The sequence below is a fragment of the Chlorella variabilis genome (assembly GCF_000147415.1).
Source record: "Chlorella variabilis unplaced genomic scaffold CHLNCscaffold_3, whole genome shotgun sequence".
Lineage (NCBI taxonomy): Eukaryota > Viridiplantae > Chlorophyta > Trebouxiophyceae > Chlorellales > Chlorellaceae > Chlorella > Chlorella variabilis.
Genome location: NW_005435085.1, coordinates 2,196,359 through 2,219,000, shown reverse-complemented (window position 1 = coordinate 2,219,000; position 22,642 = coordinate 2,196,359). Strand labels below are relative to the sequence as shown.

General features: G+C 67.6%; 4 protein-coding genes across 4 annotated transcripts in view; 2 read left to right on the top strand and 2 right to left on the bottom strand.

The window, feature by feature from the left end:
- Nucleotides 1–6,507: 6,507 nt before the first annotated feature.
- CHLNCDRAFT_34269 (hypothetical protein) lies at nucleotides 6,508–7,293 on the top strand. Its single transcript, XM_005850975.1, has 3 exons — nucleotides 6,508–6,746; nucleotides 6,827–6,940; nucleotides 7,097–7,293. The coding sequence occupies exons 1-3, from the start codon at nucleotides 6,635–6,637 to the stop codon at nucleotides 7,126–7,128; spliced, it is 258 nt and encodes an 85-aa protein (XP_005851037.1). The 5' UTR covers nucleotides 6,508–6,634; the 3' UTR covers nucleotides 7,129–7,293.
- A 303-nt stretch (nucleotides 7,294–7,596) lies between these two features.
- Nucleotides 7,597–9,598, bottom strand: CHLNCDRAFT_140911 (hypothetical protein; the record flags this gene model as incomplete). Its single annotated transcript, XM_005850692.1, has 6 exons — nucleotides 7,597–7,962; nucleotides 8,160–8,227; nucleotides 8,453–8,605; nucleotides 8,828–8,905; nucleotides 9,075–9,300; nucleotides 9,482–9,598. 6 exons carry the CDS (start codon nucleotides 9,596–9,598, stop codon nucleotides 7,597–7,599), a joined length of 1,008 nt encoding a protein of 335 aa, XP_005850754.1.
- Nucleotides 9,599–10,325: 727 nt separating this feature from the next.
- CHLNCDRAFT_140910 (hypothetical protein) lies at nucleotides 10,326–14,824 on the bottom strand (the record flags this gene model as incomplete). The annotated part of the gene is made up of 10 exons (XM_005850691.1): nucleotides 10,326–10,458; nucleotides 10,674–11,149; nucleotides 11,424–11,568; nucleotides 11,748–11,863; nucleotides 12,063–12,317; nucleotides 12,910–13,033; nucleotides 13,190–13,760; nucleotides 14,029–14,182; nucleotides 14,279–14,422; nucleotides 14,801–14,824. The coding sequence occupies 10 exons, from the start codon at nucleotides 14,822–14,824 to the stop codon at nucleotides 10,326–10,328; spliced, it is 2,142 nt and encodes a 713-aa protein (XP_005850753.1).
- Nucleotides 14,825–15,350: 526 nt separating this feature from the next.
- The window catches only part of CHLNCDRAFT_140909 (hypothetical protein), a gene marked incomplete at both ends in the record, with an annotated part of 13,975 nt that continues 6,683 nt past the window's right edge, over nucleotides 15,351–22,642 (top strand). The window contains 19 exons of the mRNA XM_005850974.1: nucleotides 15,351–15,492; nucleotides 15,686–15,876; nucleotides 16,026–16,101; nucleotides 16,333–16,450; nucleotides 16,579–16,636; nucleotides 16,800–16,892; nucleotides 17,046–17,113; nucleotides 17,373–17,471; nucleotides 18,238–18,347; nucleotides 18,502–18,617; nucleotides 18,822–18,977; nucleotides 19,180–19,249; nucleotides 19,489–19,553; nucleotides 19,759–19,867; nucleotides 21,298–21,393; nucleotides 21,577–21,651; nucleotides 21,933–21,994; nucleotides 22,194–22,293; nucleotides 22,375–22,406. Of these exons, the coding sequence (XP_005851036.1) occupies nucleotides 15,351–15,492; nucleotides 15,686–15,876; nucleotides 16,026–16,101; nucleotides 16,333–16,450; nucleotides 16,579–16,636; nucleotides 16,800–16,892; nucleotides 17,046–17,113; nucleotides 17,373–17,471; nucleotides 18,238–18,347; nucleotides 18,502–18,617; nucleotides 18,822–18,977; nucleotides 19,180–19,249; nucleotides 19,489–19,553; nucleotides 19,759–19,867; nucleotides 21,298–21,393; nucleotides 21,577–21,651; nucleotides 21,933–21,994; nucleotides 22,194–22,293; nucleotides 22,375–22,406 (1,836 nt within the window). The remainder of the gene's footprint in view (nucleotides 15,493–15,685; nucleotides 15,877–16,025; nucleotides 16,102–16,332; nucleotides 16,451–16,578; nucleotides 16,637–16,799; nucleotides 16,893–17,045; nucleotides 17,114–17,372; nucleotides 17,472–18,237; nucleotides 18,348–18,501; nucleotides 18,618–18,821; nucleotides 18,978–19,179; nucleotides 19,250–19,488; nucleotides 19,554–19,758; nucleotides 19,868–21,297; nucleotides 21,394–21,576; nucleotides 21,652–21,932; nucleotides 21,995–22,193; nucleotides 22,294–22,374; nucleotides 22,407–22,642) is intronic.

Genomic DNA, 22,642 nt, shown 5'->3' with positions numbered 1-22,642 from the left:
TGTCCACCACCACGGGCAGGCGGCTGCCGGGCTGGGCCTCCAGCGGGTTTGCCTGCGGCGGGGCGGGGCGAGGAGGTGCGGTGCTCTAGCAGGGATGGGGTGGGGTGGGGTGGGGTGGGGAGGGGCCCGGCAGCAAGTCTAGCCAGCAGCGGCAGCGGCAGCGGCGGCGGCGGCGGTCCAGCCGGCAGCACTAACCAGCAGCTGCAGCAGCCAGCCGCGGCCAGCAGCAGCCCACCCGTCTCACGCCCTCCCTCCCTGCCTGCCGCCGGCAGCCGGCGAGGGCACCCACCCGGATGAGTTCCGCCAGGCGCTGCACCAGCAGCGTGCGCCCGCCGGCCGAGTGCGACAGCAGCTCGGCGTTAAAGGCGCAGAGGGCCTGGTACAGCTCTGGGGGCAGGCTGTCGGCGCTCATGACCTGCTTGGCAGGAAGATTTGGAGGGGGGTGGAGGGCAGAGGATGAGCCTGGCAGGGCACCCCATCAAGCGGCGTGCAGCAGGGAGAGCGTCTGAGAGCATCTGGGGGGCTCCGGCTTTTGGCAGCAACACACAGGCCCCACCAACGGCTGTGGCGGGGCCGGCACCAGAGCGGCGGCGGCGGCGATGCCAGCCGCGGCTCCCACCTGCGCCTGCAGCAGCAGCCAGAGCGAGGTGAGCAGGCCGCGCCGCTCCTCAAAGTAGATGCCCGCCCCTGCCGCCGCCGACACCTCTCCCGTCTGCGCAGCGGGCGAGGCGCCGAGGGTCAGCCCGGCTGGTGCAGGCGGCGCAGCGAGCGTGAAAGCATGCATGCATGCGTCAGCTGCAGTGGATTGCCCACACACACACGCCCATGCCAGCCCCCCCGCGGTCTCTCTCAGTCCCAGCCACACACCACCACCACCACGCCCGACAGACCAGCACCAGCGCGCCTCCCGCAGCGCCGTCTGCCAGCACACAACCGCACCACACCTGCCCACCCACCCCTGCCAGCCCGCTGGCAGGTCCCTCCCTCCCTCCCAGCTACTCCCTCCCAGCTACTCCCTCCCGCCACCCCCACCAGCAGCACCAGCGCACCTCCTGGAGCGCCGTCTGCACGCACAGCACCGCCAGCACCTCATCCAGCTGCATCTCATCCGCCAGCAGCAGAACCTCCCGCACATCGGGCTCCGGGTCCAGCACCACCACCCCTGCGGGCGTGGCCGGCTTGCCCGACTGCACCGCGGCGCGAGACTCGGCGCTGGGGCCCTGCGGGGCAGGCGGGAGCGCGGCAGGCGGCAGCGGCGGGCGAGCGCGTTTGGCCGAGAGGCCTTGCACGGTGCGTGCGTGCCTCTGCCTCTTCCCCTGCTAGCACCCACCACCCACCCAGCCAGACACTGCACCAGCGCCCCCAACAACACTCGCCTTGTAGCGCAGCAGGTTGAGGAAGGCGGGCTTGGCCCGCTGCAGGGCCTGCAGGAAGGCGGCGGCGTCCACGTCGGCGGCATCGTACAGCGCCGTCTCTATCGCCGCCAGCAGCTCCCGGAAATTGGTTTCCTCCGCCATAGCGGTGGGGCCCTGCACCAGCACGCAAGGGAGGGAGGATTGGCAGCAGGGGAGAGAGGAGCAGGGGCGGCGGGTCGGGTCGTCACGGCGACAAGAGGCGGGGGCCGCGGCTGCTGATCGGCCCGGATGGCATGCGGCCCTGTGCAGCAGGCCAGCAGGCCGGCTGCTCTTTTCTACAGCTTGCTTGCCGCGCTGCGCGACAAAAACTGCTGGCCAGCGATGAACCCGCAGCTGGGCCCTCAGGCGATCCCATGAGTGGCGATGCACTCAGTAACGCACACTGGCTGATCCAGGCGACTGCTCGCTCTACTCCATCGCTCTAATTCGATCACCAGCTGCACGGCCTTCCTCTGCACCGCGAGTTCTAACTGTACTGATTTCCATTAACTCGCAATGAGGTCGTGATGAGGCCGACCGGGGAAGTGTTGGGCAAAGCACAGCACGCTTTGGGGGGCCTCCCCATCATCATGTGTGATGCATTGCACGTCCGGGGCGTCTCGCAATTGGATCTGTGGTGTACGCATCTCGTTTCAAGATCAGGCAGGGGCCTGCAGGGCCTCCAGCACAAATGGCCCTATCAACGGGCCTCGTCTCCACCACTTGGTTCCAGGAGACGGAGCACCTCGTGCAGAGCTGGCTGGTGAGATGCCGGAGAACCTCCTGACACAGCGGCTGGCGACGAGGCGAGGCTGCCTGCGGCGCTGACGGCGGGCGGGGCGCCCACCCGCCCCCCTCTCACCCACACATCTCACCCACCCCTGCCTCCTTTGCAGGCTACCTTTGCCACGGTGAAGCGCCATGGCTACATGTACAGCTACGACGAGTGGGATGCGGCCAGCCAGATCAGGGGGGACTATTACCTGAAGCGGGCCGCCGCAGGCGCAGCCGCCGTCGCGTGCTGGGTGGCCACGGCGAGCAACAGAACGTGAGACGGGGCTGTTGGTGTCGGGGCTTTGGGTGCGGCATCAGGATGGGGTGGATGGTGGGAATTGTGCAAGTGGAGGGCGGCAAGGGCGCAGGCATGCGGTGCCTCCTGCCCGCCATCCCCTTGCTGGCTACCTCCCTCGTCTTTCTGCCAGCACCCACTTGCATGCATGCACGCACGCGCGCCCCCGCAGGCACCCCTTCCGCGACTCCGCAGCCCGCCACTTTGTGCGCAGCTGGCTCGCAATGGAGGTGGGCCTGGCGGGCAGCGTGGCCGCCGTCAACTCCAACGCCGCGTTCCGCGCCGACGTGCTGCTCGGCCTGCCCACGCCGCTGGCCGGCGAGCTGGCCGCCGAGCTGCGGGCCCGCGACCCACGCCACGCCCTGCTGAGCGGCCGCGCCGCCAACCGGACACGCATCGCACACGGCTTTGCCGCCGGCGGCGGCGACGCAGGTGGGCGGGGCGGGCTGCTGGCTGAGCGTGTCTGCTGTGACCTGTCTGTCGCAAGTCAAACCAGGGTGCCTGCGGGCGAGGGCTCAGGGGGCTGAAGGGGCTGCCAACAGCACTTACCGGTAGCCGCCGCCCGCTCTGCTGGTGCAGGCACCAGCACGTGACCGACACAGTGCTTTTAAAACGGGAGCTTTGGCGCCGCGAGCGCCGTCATTGTCCCCAGCCTCAGAATCTCAGATCCGCACAGCCCGTGCCCTTCACAAGTGACTTCAGATTCCTGTTCTGAGACGCACCAGCACACTTTGTACACTTGTACCCACGGCCCCTCCCTGTACACTGCCACAATCTTTACAGGACCTGCATTTCATTGTGGTTGCTTTCATCAGAGCTGCGCTTCCATTTTGTCGTTTTCTGGGGGCAACCTTCGGCTGCATGTCACTGCTTTTCAAGTTGCTGTAAATGGCACAGCGTGGCTGTCAGCGGCTGTGACCTCCAGGTAACTAGTGTAGTGCACCTTCCTGCCCAGAACTGCAGGAGTGAGCAATAGCTTGGAAAGGCCGAAAGGATTCCTGTCAGGCTCCCTGGTGCGACTGCAAACGGCTTGCAAAGGCTGGGTCGCCCACACCCTGGCGACCACACCAGTGGCATGGTGAGTCCCGGCACGAGGCGAGCAGCAGAGACCCCGCTGCAGTCTTGTGGACAGTGGGTTGGGCCATGCACAAGCCGAGGCCTCCCCCCGCCAACACAAACACCAAAGGTCAGCGGTGCGCGCAGCTCGGCGCAGCGCTGCCGCCAGGTGTCGCGACTCTGCCTTGGCCGCTCCCCTTCGCCTCCGGCTGCGTCTTCCCCCCGGCTTTCGCACCTCCACAACAGCCCGGCCACCCGGTGCTATCAACGCGTGATGTCTGCGGCTGGCATGGGGCCCAGGGGCGTTATCGAGGCCACGGGCGGAGGCCTATTCAAGGTGGGGGTCGCCTGAGCGCATTCCGGATTGATCTGCCACACTCGAGGCTCCGCCCGGGAGCCGCCGTCCCACCCCGCTCGCCTCCCGCCCTGCAGGTCATCTTCCCACACGGCCGCAGGCAGCATGCGGTGCAGGGCCTGCTGTCAGCCGAGGAGGCCGGCCTGGTGTGCGATGTGTTGGCAAGTGAGGATGGTTGCTGTGTGTTTGCCGCCGCTGTGCACCCCCGCTCGACGTCGTCATGGGTGCTCCACATCGGTGTGGGTGCAGCCATAGACCCCTCTGGCGCACCTCCCTGCTGCAGTCAAGGACGCCCTTGATTGGCGGATGGATGTGGCCTCCCTGCAGCTTCACGGCCATCACAAGCTGCAGGCTGGCGCCATCGGGTGAGCTCTAGTCGGCGGCGGCCTGTAGCGGAGGCACCCTCCTCCCGTGCTCCACTGCTGCACATCCCGTGCACAGCGTGTCACCCCCCCACCCCACACACACATGCCCTTCGGCCTCATGTTGCAGGCGCCGCCTGGCCGACAGTGGCGGCAGCGAGCTGGACGGAATGCGCTTCTGCCGGCTGGTGCAGCAGCTGCAGGCCTGCACGGCGTACAAGCTTGGACTAGGTCAGCCCACAGCCTTTTTGCTGGTTGCGCGGCCCAGCGATGCTGCAGGCCCATGCCCCCTCCTCCTGCCTGTGCACACACGCATGACTGCGCCTCCCCTTGCACTGCAGTTCGCGAGGTGGCAGAGTCGGGCACCCTCCTTTATGCCGCAGCCGCCGTGGGCCACACGCCCATCATCCAGCTGCTCCTCATGACAGATCCGCAGATGGCAGCGAGGATTGACTGCGACGGACGCACCCGTCTGCACGCTGCTGCCCTGAAGGGCCACACAGCAGCCATCAAGATGCTTCTGGTCGCAGCACCTGACACAGCGGCTGCAGCTACCAGCGAAGGCTGGCTTCCGCTGCACCTAGCAGCAGAAGAAGGCCACACGGCGGCATGCAAGCTGCTGCTGGAGGCAGCGCCAGCCACGGCCACAGCAGCAGCCAGCCGGGGCATGACCCCGCTGCATCGGGCAGCATGGAGAGGCCACACAGATGTGGTTGAGCTGCTGCTGCAGGCGGCGCCTGAGTCGGTTAACGCAGCTGCCAGCGACGACGTCCTTCCGCTGCACTCTGCAGCATGCCAGGGCCACACGTCAGCATGCAAGCTGCTGCTGGATGCAGCACCAACAGCAGCTATTGCGACAGATGCGCGGGGAAGGACCCCGCTGCAGCTGGCACTGGGGATTGGCCAGCAGGCACCACATGTGGATGCGGCGCGCTGCCTACTCGCGGCAGGCCCAGCCCTGACCGTCCTTTTGGTATTGTCTGCTGCCGGCCTTCCAGCCCTGCCGCTGTTTGCCGATTTTCTCATTGCCCGCCCGCCGCTGTCTGGCGAGGAGTGGGCGCTGGTGCCTGCCCCCTGCCCTGGCCTGCGCCGAGCGCTGCCGGCTGCACTGGCGCACTCGACAGAGCAGGCGCGCCAGCTGGTGCTGCGCCTGCCACCTCCAGATGTGCAGCGGCTGCGCACCGCTGCCCTGGTCCTGCACCGCGCCCAGAAGCGCCGGTGTGTTTTCCTTCCGCCTCCTCTGCTCTGGCAGGTTCTTGCCCTGGCGGGGTCGTGACCGCCTGGCGCCACAGTGCTCTGCATTCCTTGGGAGCCATCTCTTTTTTTTTGTACAGATCATACCGATGTCAGAAGAACAAGAGTGTACAGGATGTAAAGCTGCAGCGAAGGTGCTTGGGGTGCCTGGCTCGACCCCTGAACAGGCGGGCGGCGCGGCTCACTGCACTTCATCCACCGACTCGGCAAGCGGCGGCGGCTGCACCGCGCTCTGCTGGCTGCTGCTGCTCTTCTGCAGGGGCTGCACGCGCCGCCCCTGCTGCGCCGCGCCGCTGCTAGGGCCCATGTCGCCGGGGAGCTGCATGTCCTGCATGGCGGCAGGGCGGGACAGCAGTACGGGGCGCCGTCGGCAGCACCCACATCCGGATGTGGTGCATGGCACCCCTATGCCACGAGGCCGAATGCGGCATACAGCGGACGTGGCAGCAGGGTGCCAGACTGCAGCCACGCACACCCAGCGGCAGAGCGTGCCACGGCGGCGGCGCAGGGAGTGCGAAGCAGGTCTGCACAGGGAGGCACCCACCCCTGATGCGACCCTCCGGGCGACCAGCGTAGCACCCGCCATGACCATGACACCGGATGCCACCACTGCAGCACAGGCAGGCCAGAATTGGCGGCAGGCAGCGGTCGTGGTGTGGCGGTATAAGAGCGTATGGGGCGTCGGCGGCGCCCGACTGACTACAACCGGCCCGGCAGAGTGCGGCGCACCTAGACCCACGCTGCTGGCTGCCGTGACCCAGATGGAGCCGTCATAGGCCACGCCCGCGAGGCCGCCCATTGCTGTGCCGAGTTTTGAGTGCCGGGGGAGTCCGGTATATGCGTTAATGCGGCCTAAAAAGTATTCAGATCAACTTGCAATGTATGGGAGGCCGAATGCAGGCTGTTTGAGGCGGCGAATTTCGGAGGAAAGGAGAGGGAAGGGCTTTCGCGTTTTTGGCGTTTGGACATCTTGCGGTAGCTCCATCCAACACAACGAGGACACCATAAGCGGCATTGGCAACGTCCTCGACGGTGGCGATCACCGGGCCCTGCTGCAGCAGGCAGCGGCGTTTGCTAGACGGCCCAGTGAGATAACCAAGCTAATCAAGCGTGTCCACAATCTCATCGGCAACAGCCGGCGGTGATGGCAGACGGCGGGGAGGCGCCCAGCAGCGCCAAGACGCCGGCAGACTTTCTGAAAAGCATCAAGGGCAAGCCCGTCGTAGTGAAGCTCAACTCGGGCGTAGACTACCGAGGTGGGCAAGCACGCCGCTCCCGCTCGCAGCACCGCACCCCAGCTGCCTGCAGGCTCACTGCCTTTGCTCCATTCTTGCAGGCATCCTGGCCTGCCTGGATGGCTACATGAACATCGCGATGGAGCAGACAGAGGAGTACGTCAACGGGCAGCTCAAAAACAAGTATGGTGACTGCTTCATCCGCGGCAACAACGGTGCGCCAGGTTCCCGCAGCCGTCAACACTGTGCTTGGTTTTGCGGCCGCTGCTCCTGCGCGCCCTCAGCATGCCTGGCCTCGACTGCGAGATGGCACAGAAGCAGCTGTGACGTCGCTGAAACACGTCGGCCCACCACGTCGCTCTTGCTTGCAGTGCTTTACATCAGCACGGTGCGGCATCACTGAGAGAGCGCGTACCTTTCAAAGCTCGGTTACAGGCGGGCGGCGTGCTTCTCTGGCAACCAACATAAGAAATACCAGCATAATGTTGATGGCTGGAACGGATGCATAAAGGCGTGACATTCACTCTCAAATGAAGGACAGGCTGCGCACTTAAGGCACCGAGTCGGCTGTATGAGCCAGCGCAAGGGAGGCAAGGTGGCGGTCGAGAATGGTGGTCAGGGAACAGTCAGAGCTGAAACTGGTGCGGGCGGGGATGCATAAACCACGACAAAAAGGGCGTAAATGGCGGTGCCAAGAAAGTAGTCAGAGGGGGAGGTTGGCGCAGTCAGAGGGGGAGGTTGGAGCATGCTCAGCTCAACGCAGTCGGTCAGGTGCTGCTGTGGTCGTCAGCGAGCTGTCGAGGTGTCGTGGAAAAGCTGGCAGGCAGCGTGTTGAGGGCCGCAGCCTGGGCAAAGGCGCCCGCCGCAGGCCTCACCGCTGCGCCACTGCGCTGGCCACGCCGCGCATCGCCTGCATCAGCATGGGCTGCATGAAGGCCAGCCTCCAGATGACCACCATGATCATCACGACGGCCAGAAACACGGCGGCGTTGGTCTGCGGGTTGGCCAGCAGCGCGGCCACGTTGGCGCCCTCGCCGCCGGCGCCGGCCACCGCGGGCGCGGCGCCCGCTGCCGTTGCGTCCGCGCCCACCGCCACGCGCCGCCCCGACAGCTTGCTGGGCTGCTTGGCGAGCGTCACGGCGCCGCTGCCGCCGGCAGCGCCTCCTGCGGCCGTCTCCACGCCGCCGTACTGCCGCTCCAGCAGGCGCACCAGCGTGCGGTACGCCTTGGACATGCCCTGCGGTACAACACAGCAGAACATGCAGTACATCAACACTCCCACAACAGTTCCTTGTCGCCACCGCAGCTGGATGGGAGGCATGCGCGCATGCCGCTGCGCCTGGTGCCAGCTGCTTGCTGCAGCAAGGCCGCCACCGAACAGGTGCATGCATGCATGCGCGCATGCGCACACCCTCTCCACATCGGGCCCCGCACCTTGACGCTCTCCCGGTCGATCTGGCCCTTAAGCGGCCCCCACACCGGGCTGTGGAACTGGCACTCCCCTGCAGCGGCAGGCACCAGCGGCAGCAGCCAGGCAACCATCGGCGCAGGATCCCCACAAGGCAGCCCCCACCGCCCTGTCCCCTTTCTGCCACGCCACCCAAAAGGCGCAGGCACCCAGCACGGCAGGCCGGCTTGGTGGTTGCAGCCCGTCCGCAAGCCCCGCCGCTGCCCGCGGCGTGCAGCATGCGCCCCGGCGGCTGCGCCGCCGCCTGCGAAGCCCGCACCTGTGATGACGAGGCGGCAGGAGTGCGCGCCGTGCGGCGTGGCCACCCACTGCATGTGGTTGGCAAAGGCGGAGGCAAAGGGCACCCCTTCCGAGTCGCACCGCCCCCGCAGCACAAAGCCGCCGGCGCTCAGGTGCACAGCCTCCAGCACCTCTGCGGCGTGGGGCAGGGCCGGGCAGCAGCAGGCAGGAGCGCAGGTCGGCCCAGCTGGGCGGGAGAGCACAGGCACAAGGCCGGCAGGGATGCCGCTGGGGCAGGGCAGCCGCGGCCGCGCCAGGGCGGCGCGAAGCCACGCTGCACGTCTATCTGCTGTGCAGTCTTGGTGGCTGGCCGACATCCTGCGGCCCGCCACAGCAAGCCCAGCGGCAGCCGCACCCGTGTTGAATGCCTGCCGCGGGCCCAGCGCGTTCTTGAGCGGCGTGGTGTAGCGCAGCACGCGCCGCCGCTTGTCGTCTGCACAGGGCAAGGTGCGGAAGGTGCGGCGCGGCACCCAATCCCCGTCGGCCGCTCAGCCAAACGCAGCAGCCCCACCAGCCAGCCGTGAGCAGGCAGGCGTGCAGCAGGAGAGGGAGGAGCGGGGCCAGCCAGGTGGGGCTCCCACCCGTGCGCTTGGCGTGCCCACCTTTCTGCCGCCGCCACTTTGAGATGCGCACATCGCGGTCGCCCAGCTCGCTGTGGAAGTCTGACAGCAGGGCTGAGGCGTTGTGGAAGAGGGCCAGCCAGACGGCGGCCAGCGACATGGGCAGTGTCACGTCCAGCAGCACCGAGCGGAACGGCGCCGGCGGCGCAAACGGCAGCTGGGGGCCCTTGCCCGATGGCAGCTCCACCTGCACCTCCTCCCCCTCATCCTGCACGGAGGTGGCGGCACAGGCATTGCACCAGAGGCAGGCTGGTGCTGGGAGGGCCACACGTGCGGGGTGGCGCCGGCGGGTGCAGGCGAGGCTGGCGAGGGGCCGGCACGCAGGCACCCTTGGGCCGGCTCGGGAGCTCTGGGTGCTGCGGCCGGGCCGTGGGCATCGCCCGCCTCACCTGATCAGCTGCGGGCTGGGCGGCAGCGGGCTTGCTGTCCCCCCTAGGGCGCAGCCTGCCCAGCACCCAGAACAGCGCCGCGGCGGCTGGTACCGCCAGCCTGAGATGCTCGAGCATGGCTGGACGCGTGGGAGGCCAGGAAGCGGAGGAGAGAGGCCCGGCTAACAACCCGCACAAGACCTGTTTGAACGCTTCGAAAAAGCTGCGCTGGGTTTTACGCGTTAGAGAAGGTGGGTTGCGCCGCACAGGGCCGCTGGGTTTCAGCGACAACTGCAGGGCGGCGCCAGCTAGGCCGATGGTGGCAGGCGCCGGCAGACTCTTGCATGGAGCACTCCCCAGGGACTCCCAGCAGCTCTAACCGATCCAGCTCCCACCCAGAGGCATGTGTAAAGAGCGGGTTTGAGCATGTGGCGCCATAGGAACGATTTGGAGCATGCTAGCGGCAGTGCGACTGCCGACCTGCGACGCTCGTCGCCAAGGGACGCAGCAAACAAAGCACGGTATTACAGAAGTGTGTCACAACGCCTCAACATCCCATCCCCAGTGAAAGCATCATCGGCTCCGGTATTGTTTTGGAACCACGATCAACCGATCCAGAAACAATATATGAAACCAAAGGGCATGTTCACGGCACTCATCACCGGTTAGAAAGCTGGACCTCCCGCAGCAGGCAGATCGTGCTGAATCCGCCTCGCCATACAAAATCAACACATAACTAGGCGATCCTGGAAAATATCACATCGCGAAGCGCCAGCGTAGCCCGCTTTGCTGCCGCCCGACGCAGCACACAGCCCGGCGCTGCTTCCACCGCGCTCAACCGCCCCGCCGCCTCCTCCGCCGCCGCCTACAGCACCTGCTGCCGCATGGCAGTCACAAACTGCGCCACCTCGTCCACGCACCGCCGCATCGTGCCGCAGGGCATCACCATCTTGTGGGGCAGGCGTTCGTTTGTGAGCGGGGAGGTGTCGTGGGCGCCCCTGCAGGCACACAACGCAGCCGCGCCATGATGGCATGCATAGCGGAGACGAAGACGAAGGGCACTGAACGCAGGCCCCACCCCGCTCCGCCCCCGACCCAAACACCACGATGCACGCGTGCGTCCACACACGTGCACGCGTCCCCATCACCCCAACCACGTGCACACCCCACCGCCAAGCCACCACGCCACCACCCCGTGCCCCGCCTCCGGCACCTGTACAGCCAGTCCTCAATGGCCCTGCGCTCGTAGATGTTGCCGTCCGCCGCCACCACGGGGTCCACAAATGGTTCCAGGGTGACGGGGCACAGCAGGCTCCTGAAGCGCCGCTGCAGCACGGAGCGCACCTCGGCGCTGAGCGGCGGCGCCTGCGAGGCGGCGGACGCGTCGCCGCCGCCGCCGCGCCCCGCCACCGCGGCGCTGTAGCTGGGCGGCGGCGCCGGCGCCTGGCCGCCGGCGTGGCCGTTGGGGTGGTCCAAGTGGGTGCCTTGCAGCAGGGAGACCAGCTCCTGAGGGTCAACTGCCATGAGCTCCTGGCCGGCCTCCTCCTGCGGCGCCTGCCCCGGGCGCGCCAGCACGCGCGGCGGCGGCGGCACGGCCGGGCGCTGCTGCTGGTACTGCTGCCCCTGCGGCTGGCTGTACTGCTGCCGCTGCTCCGGGTAGCCATGCAGGAAGGTGCAGCGGGGACCGTGCTGCGGCAACGGGCAGCACGCGCCGGGAGGCAGGGCAGGGGCCGGGTCGCAGGCGGGTGTGGCAGAGCTGCGCTGCATGTGCACGCTGGGGGCAGCAGGCAGAGGGCGCCAGCACAGGCGTCCTGCCCTGCCAGCCGGGCTGGGCTGCCCGTACAGCTCGCGCACGCAGGGCACACAGCACATAAGCAACTACAGTCAGCCCGCACGCAAACACGCTCACAGATAAACACGCTCACACACACACACACACACACACATACAGAGCCCGGCCCACCTTGCAGTAGCCGTTCTGCCAGAAGCGGCACACCACCGTCTTCTCCCCGGGGTGCCTGGCGGGCTGGCCGGGGCCCTGCTTCTGGTACTGCCCCTGCGGCCGCTCGGGGCGGCGCAGCTCGTGCTCCCCGTGAGCATAGGTGCACCTGCATGGGGGGACAGTACAGGCTGCGCGTCGGGTGGCGCTGGCTGGGCCGGCACACAGCAGGACACAGGGGCGGCCCGCCTGCAGGAGCAGGCAGCAGGCAGCAGGCAGCAGGCAGCAGGCAGCAGGCAGCAGGCAATGAAGCAGGCAGCAGGCCAGCGCCCCGGTCGGGCAGCGCACCGGTTGCCATGGGAGCAGGAGCCTGCCTGGTAGTGGCGGCACAGTAAGGTCTTGTAGTTGGGCGGAGGCTGCTGGTCGTAGTTCAGGGGCGGGGTGGCCGGCCCGCTGGCCGCCGCCTGCACGCTCACACAGCACAGTCGTGGCAGGGCAGCGTGGGCAGGCGGCGGAGGCAGCTGCGGGCAGCAACTAGCGATTTAGCGGCTGCTGGCCGCCGGCGTGCGCGCCAGCGCCGCTGCTGGGTGCTGGATGGCTGGAGGAGGTGGGCATGGCTGCGGTGCAGCGTCCTTGCGCGCACGGCAGGCCAGCGCAGCACACCTGCGGGCGCTGCACGATCAGCACGCGGCCGCCCTCGCTGGTGCTCGCCGCCGCCGCCGCTGGGTGCTCCTCAGCCTCATACTCCTCAGCCTCGTCGTAATCCTCGTCATCATCGTACTCTTCCTCCTCGTCATACTCCTGGAAAGCCTCCTCCTCGGCCGGGTTGCCGCCCGCCGCCCACTCGGCGGGCGGCGGCGGCGGCGGGAGCAGGGGCATGGGCATAGGGAAGCCGGGAGGCGCGCTCTCTTCCTCGGCCTGCACCGCGATGGGGTGGTGGCCCAGTGGTCAGCGGGCGGCGAACCGCAGGAACCAGAGGTTCAGCCATGAGCCCTAGCGGGTGCTGGTCCAACCCATCCTGCGGGCCTCGCGGCAGCATTTAGCAGCATAGCCTCTGGGATGGCCAGGCAGCCGTGCAGTGCCTTGCTGCACAGAGCGCCAAGTGCGCACACCCACCATCACCAGCACTCTCGTGCACCGGGGCCCGTCTCTGCAGCTGAATTGGACTCCTGGTATTGCAGGGAAAAGAGGACAGCGGGAAAATCCCCTGCTGCGTGTGCGGAGACTTTGGGCTCGTGACTTGGCGCCCCAACTTGCAGCGTGCTGGTCTGCAGACGCAGCGTGCGTGGAGTGGAAGATATGTACCAGCCAGGGCGAGAGAGAAGGCGCGCTCCAATGGTGGTTGGGATCCGCGGCGGCAGGCGGCGGCAGGTGCCAAGCTCGGGCGCTCCCGAGAACCCTGCCGTCGTTTCAGCATCAGCCGCTTTCACTTCCTACACACTGAAGCTGTCCTACCAATGCAAACAACTTGGCGCAGTCATCAGTCCTCGCTGCCCCCAGGCTACAGCACCTGCTGCCGCATGGCCGTCAGAAACTCCACCACATCCCGCATGCACCGCCGCATCGTGCCGCACGGCATCAGCAGCTTGTGGACCAGCGACTCGTTGGTGAGGGGAGAGGTGCCGTTGCCCTCCCTGCAGGGGCGGATACACAAGACACACGGCTTGTCAGCGCCACGGAGCTGGCAAATTGCGGGGGTGCGACAGACACACAGAGACGCGCCATGCGCTGCTGCTGCTGCAGGTATCGGGGCTCCTCCCGCTTGCAAGCCTGCCCTTCCACACCCCCACCTGTACAGCCAGTGCTCGATTGCCCTGCGCTCGTAGATGTTTCCGTCCGCCGCCACCACGGGGTCAACAAAGGGCTCCAGGGTGATGGGGCAGAGCATGGAGTTGAAGGCTCGGTGCAGCACGACCTGCAGGCCTGCAGGGATGGAAGAGCCGCTGCCGCCTCCCCCGCTGCCGCTGCCGCTGTCGCTGCCGCTGCCGCTGTCGCTGATGCCGCCGCTGTCGCTGTCGCTGCCGGCCTCGGAACCCGCTCCCCCGCCCTGCTCCACCAGCTGGCCGGGTGGGACTGCTGCTGCCGCATGCAGGCTCCTGACAGGCCGCTCAATGAGCGCACCGTTGCCAGGCAAAGGCGCAGGGCCGCCTCGGGTTTCTGGCGGCAGCAGCCAGGCCGCTGGCAGCACCGGGGGCAGCACCGGCGGCGGCGCGGGGCTGGGCGCCAGGGCCTGGAAGCCTGCTCCCGCAACGCTGCCGGCTGCCGCGCTGCTGCCAATGCTAGTGGCTGGCCCCTCAAGGTAGGCTGTGCCTTGCAGCAGGGCTGCCACCTCGGCAGGATCAATCTCAGCCACCGCAGCGGCTGGGGTGGCAGGGTGGCGGCCGCCATGCCGTGTTGCGGGTCGCGGCGGCAGCGGCGGCGGGCCGATGCCGGCTGCGGACGGGCTGGTCGAGGGTCTTGCGGTGAGTTTGGGATGCAGCTCGTGCTGGCCGTGAGCAAACGGGCATCTGTACAGCAGGGTGGCAGGCAGCCGCTGGCCTTCGCAAGATGCTGCGCGACTGGCCGCCTGTGGCAGCAGGCATGGCTGGTGTGGTTCAGGCGGAGCACCAAGGGCCACACCTGGACCCACGCTTGCAGCCGCCTGGCGAGGCGAAGTAGCGGCAGAGATCGATTTTGAAGAGCTGCTCGTCACGTGGCGGCGAATGACGGGGCGACGGCGGGAGCTGCCGGGGCGGCGCGGCGGGGGCTGCCACCGCTCGTGTGGCGCGTAGCACACGCAGTACCTGCAGGCAGCGAGCAGACAGAGCCGTTGCTTTGTTGCATGCGAGGGAGGCATCAAAGCATGCGACGCGAGATTGGAGCGCAGAGGCGAAGCCGACCCGGCGTGGCGCGGGGGCCTCCTGGCTCTTGGTGTTGGCGCCATGCCCCTTCATCTCCCCCGTGCGCCCCGCCTCTCGCTGGCCGTGCGCCAGCCGGCAGCGGTCCCCATTAGTGCAGGAGCCCAAGGTGGCAAACGAGGGACACTACAGGGCAAGCAGGATAACGGAGGATGAAGGCCCACAGTGATTGAAGCTGGCAGCGACATCGTAGTTCGGCTGCCAGGCCCACACCTGCGCTTGGGAGGCCGGCGCTCCCCGGGGCCGTGGGGGGGCGGGGCTTCCGCTCCGCATGCTGCTGCTGCCTTCAGGCGGAGCGAGACCTGCCTCACGCAGCGCCTGCACTGCCTGCAAGGAAGGCGATGCGTGAGTTTCGTGAGTGGGCCCAGCCCAGAGTCGGCTGGAGTAGAGAAGGCGGGTCTAGAAGTTCAACCAAACCTCAGAGAATGGGAGGGATTCGTAAATGAAGAGCGAGCGGCGGCACCGAGCATTCCTGAGCCTCACGAGGCGCGCCCTCGGGCCTACCTGCGTGGCGGAGGAGCGTATCATCTTTATAATCGCGCCGAAACATTAAAGGGATCGGATCAACAGCGCGGAGCTCCTGCCGGCGGAAGCCCACCACGCCGTGCAAATCGTGCAATGTAGCGGCAGCTAGAGCACCCGTCTGGCCACTTCGGGGGCCGCCCCTTGCTCACCCATGGTTTTTTGATTCAACAGTGGTCTCAACTGGAGCAGAGCACAATTGTGTTCTCATGCAGGGACGCGGCGGGCCGACGGCGCACCGCATTGCATATATGCAGTCCGGCCGCAGCAGCAAGGCACGTGGTGACAGCAATTGAGCATACAAGGACCTTACACGGACAGTCCTACACCAGCAAGGGTGTGTAACGGCTGGTTTGGCTTGCTGCTCATATGGTCTAGCTGGCGGACGGGTGGCCTGGCGGCGGCGGCTGAGCTGTCATGCCAAGCCTGCCGAGATCGCTGGAAATGGGCTCGATGCACTTCCGCCAGCCGTACTTGCTGTCTGAAGCTGCCGCTCCCGCCAGGCAGCCCCTGGTGCGCAGGGGCGATCGTCATGGCGGCCTCCTTGGCCCGGCACGCCGCCCGGGACTGGGAGAACCCCGAGGTTATCGCCATCAACAAGCGGAGAGCCCACGTGCCACTGCGATCGTTCACGACACCCGAGCAGGCCTTCCAGCACTTCCGCCTGGCCTCTGGTGCGCCTGTCCCGCCCCGGGTTTGCCTTGGAACAGCGTGCCATGATCCATGCCGGGCCACGCAGGGGCTGCGGCGGCCCCGGGACAGCCCACAGGGGGAGCACCCTGCTCGCGCTGCGTCACCCGCCCGCCCATCGTCCATCTTGTTTTGCTGCTCAATCATCATCCACCCCCATGCCCTGCTGCCCCACAGAGGCGCCCAGCAGCCCCCGCATACTGAGCCTCAACGGCGGCGCCTGGCGCTTCCGCCTGTTTGAGCAGCCCGAGGAGGTGCCTGCCGCCTTTGCCGACGCCGACTTTGACGCCTCGCAGTGGGCACAGGCAAGCAGCCCGGCAAGCAGCAGCCCAATCGCCAGCCTTAGCCGTTGCTCGCACAGCATGCATGTCTGCCAGGCAGGTGTTTGTGTACAGAGGAACAGATCGCCTGCTACAGCCGCCAGAGCAGGCGGCCCGCTTCTTGCCGCCGCCACCCTGCGCCCACAGCCTCCGTTGCTCTCTGCCGTCCCTCCGCCTCCTGCCGCGCGCCGCTGCAGGTTGCGGTGCCCACCAACTGGGAGTGCCAGGGCTTTGGGCGCCCGCAGTACACCAACTTCGTTTACCCGTTCCCAGGTGGGATTTCTTTCTTTCTTTCTTCCACCCGTCCTCGCTGTACAAGCAGCGGGGTGGGGACTGGGTCCTCTGCCGACCCCGCCAGCCAGCCGTCTGCCTGGCCCCACCACGCCAGCTGCCCACCGCACACCCAGACCACGCCTGCAGCATTGGCATTGGTGCCTGCCTGATGCTCTGCCCCAGTCGGTCCGCCTGCTGCCTGCCTGAACCCCTCCTGCGCCCTCCCTGCAGTCAACCCGCCGTTTGTGCCCGAAGACAACCCCACCGGCTGCTACCAGCTGACCTTTGCAGCGCCGGCAGGGGAAGCAGACCACAGGCAAGTGCAGAGCCCATGTTCCAGCCGCCTGGCGTGCAGCAAAGCAGCCGGCTTGCTGCCTGACGCCTGCCGCCTCCAGGGAAGCGTGCGGTGGCGAAGCTGCCTACCGTAGCTTGCCTGTGCGTGTCCTATGCCCGCTCCTGCTGCCTTGCTTCCTGCAGAGCGTTCCTGGTTTTCGAGGGAGTGGACTCCGCTTTCTACTGCTGGCTCAATGGACAGGTGGGTGTGCAGTCCTGCTCTGCTTCAGCGCCCTGCTTGGGGACTGTCGCCTTTGGTGCATGCCTTCCTGTCCTGGCAGGTGCTGCGGGCACTGCCGGGTTTTCACAGGGCTCTATTGCTTCCAGCCAGCTTCTGGGCGCCTTCCGCCGGTACCCTGGTGCAGTTTGTGGGGTACAGCCAGGACAGCCGGCTGCCAGCTGAGTTCGACGTCACCGAGCTGCTGAGCCCGGGCGGTGACAACGTGCTGGCAGTACAGGTGCGTTACCGCCAGCGCTAGGAGGGCGCCTGCAGCAGCTGGCAGACTGCTGTGCGTGTGCGGTCCTGCGGCGCTCTCTTCGCCGAACTGCAAAGTCGGGTGTGCTGCCTGGCATGTGCCGTACCGCCTGGTTCTGCCTGGTATGTACCGCAGGTACTGAAGTGGAGTGACGGCAGCTACCTGGAAGACCAGGACATGTGGTGGCTGTCGGGCATCCACAGGTGGGCTGTGCTGCAGGGCCGCCGGCAGGGCGCCTGCCTGCAGCTGCCCTGCAGCTGCTGCGTGCGGGCACCACAGGTGTCTCGGCGCCGACAGGGGCTCTGCCCAGGCTCTGCCGAAGGGCGTCTGGGCGCAGCTGGGCTTCCTGTGAGCCTGCGCAGTTGTCCTTTGTCTGCGCTGGTCACCAGCCGCCTCCCCTGCGCCTCTGCTCCTCCTGAACCAGCCCTCCCCAGCTGCCTGCGCCGCCCCCTTCCGCCGCAGGGACGTCTACCTGCTGCTCAAGCCGCGGGAGCACATTGCCGACTTCTGCGCACGCACCCCGCTGCAGTTTGACGGCGCTGGAGCGCTGGTCGGAGCCACGTGAGTGGCTTCGCTGGGGGCTGGGGCGGTGTTCCCCTGTCGGCGCCGCGGAGTGGATTGGCTGGGGGCTGGGGCGGTATTCCCCTGTCGGCGCCGCGCAGTGGATTGGCTGGGGGCTGGGGCGGTGTTCCCCTGGCGTCGCCTTTATGCATGTGATCACCTTGCCCGCAACCTGTGTCTCAGCAAGGAGGTCACCGAGCATGCCTGCCAGGCGCGCACACCACATCTGGCAGGCACACTCGGTGACCTCCTCGCCGAGCCACAGGTTGGCCGGCAAGGTGTTCACATGCGCATGCCGCGCCTGGCTGGCATTCCGAGCTGGCTGCCAACATCACGACGGGTTGCTGGCAGTGGCGGCATGCGAGGGGAGGCGCCTGGGTCAAAGCGAGGGATCGGCGGTCCGCCGCCCTGCGCCGCCTCTTCTTGGAAGTATGCAGCACCAGCAGTCAAGAAGTCCACCACGGCGTCAGCGCCGAGTGCCCCGCCGGCCTGCCTCCCAGGCACGACAGGCTGCTGTTCTGGAGACCGACTGCTGGCGCTGTGGGCTTGCCGGTGGCGGCCTGCGGGAGGGTCGTGCCGGTTTGCTGCTCTTGGCCTGCTGCCTGCTGTTCTGTGCTGAGGCTTGGTAGGTTGCTGCTTCTGCTGCTGTTGGTAGCTGTTGGTAAGGGGCGGTGTGTCGGTCTCGGAGTGTCAGCAGTTACAGCAGGCCGCAACATCCCCCCCCACCACCACCGCCCCCGCCACCCCCTTCTTCGCCCCCTGGCAGGCTGGATTTTGAGGTGCATGTGGAGGGCAGCAGCGCGGCTGCTCTGCAGGGGCTGACGGTACAGGCGGTGCTGTACCGCTGCAACGAAGCCGGAGAGGTGGACCCGGCAGGTGGGCGGCCGGCCCCTGCTGCCTGGCCCTAACTTTTATCGCCTCCAGGCTGCCCAGCCTGGAAGCTGTCGCATCATGCTTGGTTGGATTGATAGCACCCTGTAGCCAGAGCAGCCGGTGCTCACCAGGCTGCCCGTTCCGCCTGCGCCTGCAGGTGCTCAGGCCTGCCAGGTGGCCGAGCTGGCATCCCAGCTGCAGCCCGTCTGGGCGGCCGCCGACACGCGCGGCAGGAGCGGCGCCGGCAGCGCCTACGCGGGCGCCCGCGCCACAGTGAGACGCATGGGCCGCTGACCTGTCCTCCTGGCCCTTGTGCCTGTGCTGCCTGCCGCTCAGCATAGCCCTGGGCATAGCCCCACCTCAGGCTGGGGCTGGGCGGCTTGGGAACCTGCAGACCGGCCCTTGCACACCCACCACTACCACCCAGGCACACACACACGCACACACACACACATACCACCTCACCCCAACCTGCAGCTCTCGCTCGACATGCTGAGCCTGCCAGGCGGCGCCGCCTCGCTCCGCCTCTGGTCTGCGGAGCAGCCGCACCTCTACCTGCTGCTGCTGTCGCTGTCGAGCAGCGGCGGCGGCGAGGGAGGCGGCAGGCGAGTGCTGGAGTGGGAGGCGTGCCAGGTGGGCTGCCGGGGGTGGCTGGCTGGCTGGCACATGCCATTGCGATTCGGTACAGCCAGTGGACGGCTCGGCAGTGCTAGGCCCAGGCGCACTGGTCCTGTGCCCTTGTGGCGCTGGCCCTCCTCCTGCATCGTTTGGGTGGTCATGCACCTCATGCCTGCCGCCGCCGCTGCTGCTGCCGCGGCCCATGCTGCTGCTGCAGGTCGGGTTCCGCCATGCCGAGGTCAAGGGGCGGCAGCTGCTGCACAACGGGCAGGCGGTAATGATGAAGGGTGCGCCGTGCGGGCTGATCCTTGCCAGCCCTGCCGCCCATGCCCTGCGCCTGCTGCTCTGCCGCCGCCGCACAGGCTGCTCCCAGCGTGCTGGCGCTGCTGTGCTGCTCTTTCCGTGGCTGCTGCTGCTTCCCCCAGTGTTCTCGCTGCCCCCAGCACCCGCCAAAGGAGCTGCCAGGTTGGTTTGGCGTGTTGCTGGAACACCTGCGGCTCCTGCCCGCCGGTCTGCTGCCGTGCAGGTGTGAACCGGCACGAGCACGACCAGTTGTGCGGCAAGACTGTCAGCCTGGAGGGGATGGTACAGGTGCAGGGCTGCCGTGCCCGCCCGTCTTCCTGACTGGCTGCGGTGCTCGCTGCTCCTGCTGCGCACCTCGGCCCCAAGCCCAGCCGCACCCTGTGTGCTGATTTAGCTGGCAGCCACACTTAAGAAAAGGAGTGCAACGGATTGTCCCATCAAATCATATAAATGCCCCCTCTGCGGTCCCGCCCTGTCCCGCCCCGTCCCGCAGGACATATGCCTGATGAAGCGCTTCAACTTCAATGCGGTGCGCTGCAGCCACTACCCCAACAACACGCTCTGGTACGAGCTGTGCAACAAGTACGGGCTGTATGTCGTGGGTGAGTGGCACTCAATGAGTAGTACCCACAGACTGCTAGTAAGTCGGGCGGCAGCCCTCCTTCCCTGTCAGCACCCACGCAGCGGAAGTCAGCGCCTCTCTGGATCCCTGTTTTGCATCACCGCCTGCCGCCACGGGGGCCTGCACCATGCCGCGTGCTTCTCAAGGGTGACCAGTGTGACCTCTGGCTCTCTTGGAGCGCAGCCCCCGCAGACCCAGCATCACCGCTGCCTCGGCAGGCTGCGCTCCAAACCAGGCAGAGTGTACACTGGTGCCTTGGTGCGGCAGCCGGGCTGGGTCGATTCCACGGGGGAGGGTGGGGGGGGCTGCTTGCGTCGCCAACCGCTGCAAGTAGATGTTTGCGGGGCCGCCTGTGGAGAGGCGCCCAAATCTGACGGTGCCATGGTCCCGCAGCATGCCGCCGGGACCCTGGCACGGCGGGACCATCGGTGCATGCGCCCGATGCCTCCCAGGAAATCCGATGGGTGGCCCGCCCTGAGCGGCTCGGCTGGCAGATGGTTTGCCAGGGGCTTCCGCATGCGGTTGGGCTCTCTCTTCTGCACTGCCATGCACGGTTCCAGCTCTCGTGTGTGCCTGCTGGCCTATGCATCGCCGCCCCGCCTGGGAGCGCGAACCCGCCGCGCCCCCAAGTGGCGGCGCCGCACAGCGCCGCGCGACGTGCACGCTGTGCTGGGCTGCCGTCTGGTGCCGGGCAGCCCGCTGGCGCTGGCCTGAGAAAGGCGCGCTGCGTTCCCCACCGCCTCCCGCTGCGCGTGCCAACAAGCTGAGCAGCGCAGGTGGCGGCGGCTGCCTGTGCGCGTGTGCCACCCACTCACGGCGCCGCGTGCAAGCAGGTACCGCGAGTCGGGTGTGCAGCTGCCGGGCAGCTGCTGCCACCCGCGCCTCCGTGCCTAGCCGCACATGCGCTGTGCAGGCCGGGCGCTCGCAGCCGGCCTGCACAGCGCAGCGCTGCAGGGGCGCAGTGCAGGCACGCATCGTGGTGCTTGCGGCTGAGCTCAGCGCCGTCGTGTAGGGTAGAGAAGGCGGTGCCGTGAGCGCCATCATTGCTGGTGGCCGCGGGGTGCACCCGCCACCCCTCAGCTGGCTTGCATGGCGTGCGCGGCGCCAGCCGCTCCCCTGTGCGTCACTCGCTGCCTCCTGCCCTTGCCTTCATGCCCACACGCCCGGGCCACCTGCTGCTGCTTCGCTGCCCCCGCTCGCCGTCCGCTTGCCGCTCATGCGCTTGCATTCACCCCTGCCGCCCACTGGACCCCAACACACTCCCTCCCAACACCCAAAGAGCACACACGCGCGCGCACACACACGCGCACACACACACGCACACACACGTACATGCAGCACCCCACCCCACCCCACCCTACCCCACCCCACCCCACCCCACCCCACCCCACCCCACCCCACCCGCTGCAGACGAGGCAAATGTGGAGACACACGGCTTCGACCCCGCCCTCTGCAACAACCACCTCAACCCAGCCTGCTCCCCGCTCTGGCTGAACGCGATTGTGGGTGAGAGGCATGCTGCCGCCGCCACCTGCAAGCGCCCGCCGGGCTGCCTTGAACGCAGCCGTGCCCTGCCCTGCCACCATCAGTCTGAGAGTCGCAGTCACAGACGCCCACACGCCCAGTGCTCAACCCATGCCTTGCCTTGGGCCCTGCTGGTGCCCCCTTCCTCCGGTGCGCCTTGTGCAGACCGCGGAGTGCGCATGTTTGAGCGGGACAAGAACCACCCAGCCATCATTCTGTGGTCGCTGGGAAACGAGTCGGGTGAGCTGGCTGCCCGCCACGTCGGCAGTGCCCGCCACGTCAGCAGGCGCGTGCCGCATGAGCAGCGCTGGCCAGCCATTGCAGCAGCGCCGGGAAAGGCCACGCCAGCAGCAGCGGCTCCCCACGCTGCCGGGCAGCGAGCGCAGCCAGAGTCGTGAGGGACGGGCGCCGGCCTGGCCGCAGCTCAGGCAGCGGCCTGCCTCTGCCCTACTCTCCTGCCTGCTTGACTGACTGACTGGCCGCTACATGTCTAACGTGTGTGCATATGCGCTGCCCTGCAGGCTATGGCGCAGCCCACCTGGCGATGGCCGGCTACCTACGGGCGAGGGACAGCAGCCGGCCGGTGATTCATGCCGCCACACTGCCGGGGCACCCCCTTGCCGCAGCGTGCGCCTGCCCTGGCTGCTGCAGCACCGCCTGAACTCCTGCAGGGCTGCAGAGCCCCTCCCATTTGTGCGGCGGCCGTTTGCCAGCCAGGCAAATGCGTCACCCCTTCGCTGCGCTGCAACCGCTGGCCCTGCCGCTGCTGGCGCCGCACGCAGGTTCACTACGAGGGGGGCGGCAGCCGTACCGCCGCCACCGACATCATTTGTCCCATGTATGCCCGCGTGCACCAGATCCTGAAGCTGGCTGACGAGCCGGGTGGGTGTGGCTGAGTGGTTGGAGCAGTGCTGGCACATGTGGTGGTGGTGTGGGTGGCGCTGCGGGTTGGCACTGCTGCAGACTGCCTGCACGGCACGCCCGCCGCTTGCACCGTGGCTCGCCGCGGCGGCAGCCTCCCGGCAGCACCGCGCAGCGCAACTGCGGCCGGGGCGGCTCTTTGCCGCTGCCCGGCCTGCCTGGCACAGCAGGGCCGGCCGCCCCTGCGCCGCAAACTAGCCAGCTGCGATTTAAAGGCTCCCCCGCACCACACACGCAAAATAAGAACAGGCACCCACTCAGCAGCAGCGCTGCCCTGAGTCTGCGAACCGTGCCTGCTGCCCTCCCCCGG

Coding starts and splice junctions, on each gene's coding strand:
- CHLNCDRAFT_34269 (XM_005850975.1), top strand. CDS start 6,635: ATGGCAGACGGCGGGGAGGCGCCCAGCAGCGCCAAGACGCCGGCAGAC. Junction 6,747..6,826: donor CTCGGGCGTAGACTACCGAG/GTGGGCAAGCAC, acceptor CCATTCTTGCAG/GCATCCTGGCCTGCCTGGAT. Junction 6,941..7,096: donor CTTCATCCGCGGCAACAACG/GTGCGCCAGGTT, acceptor TCTTGCTTGCAG/TGCTTTACATCAGCACGGTG.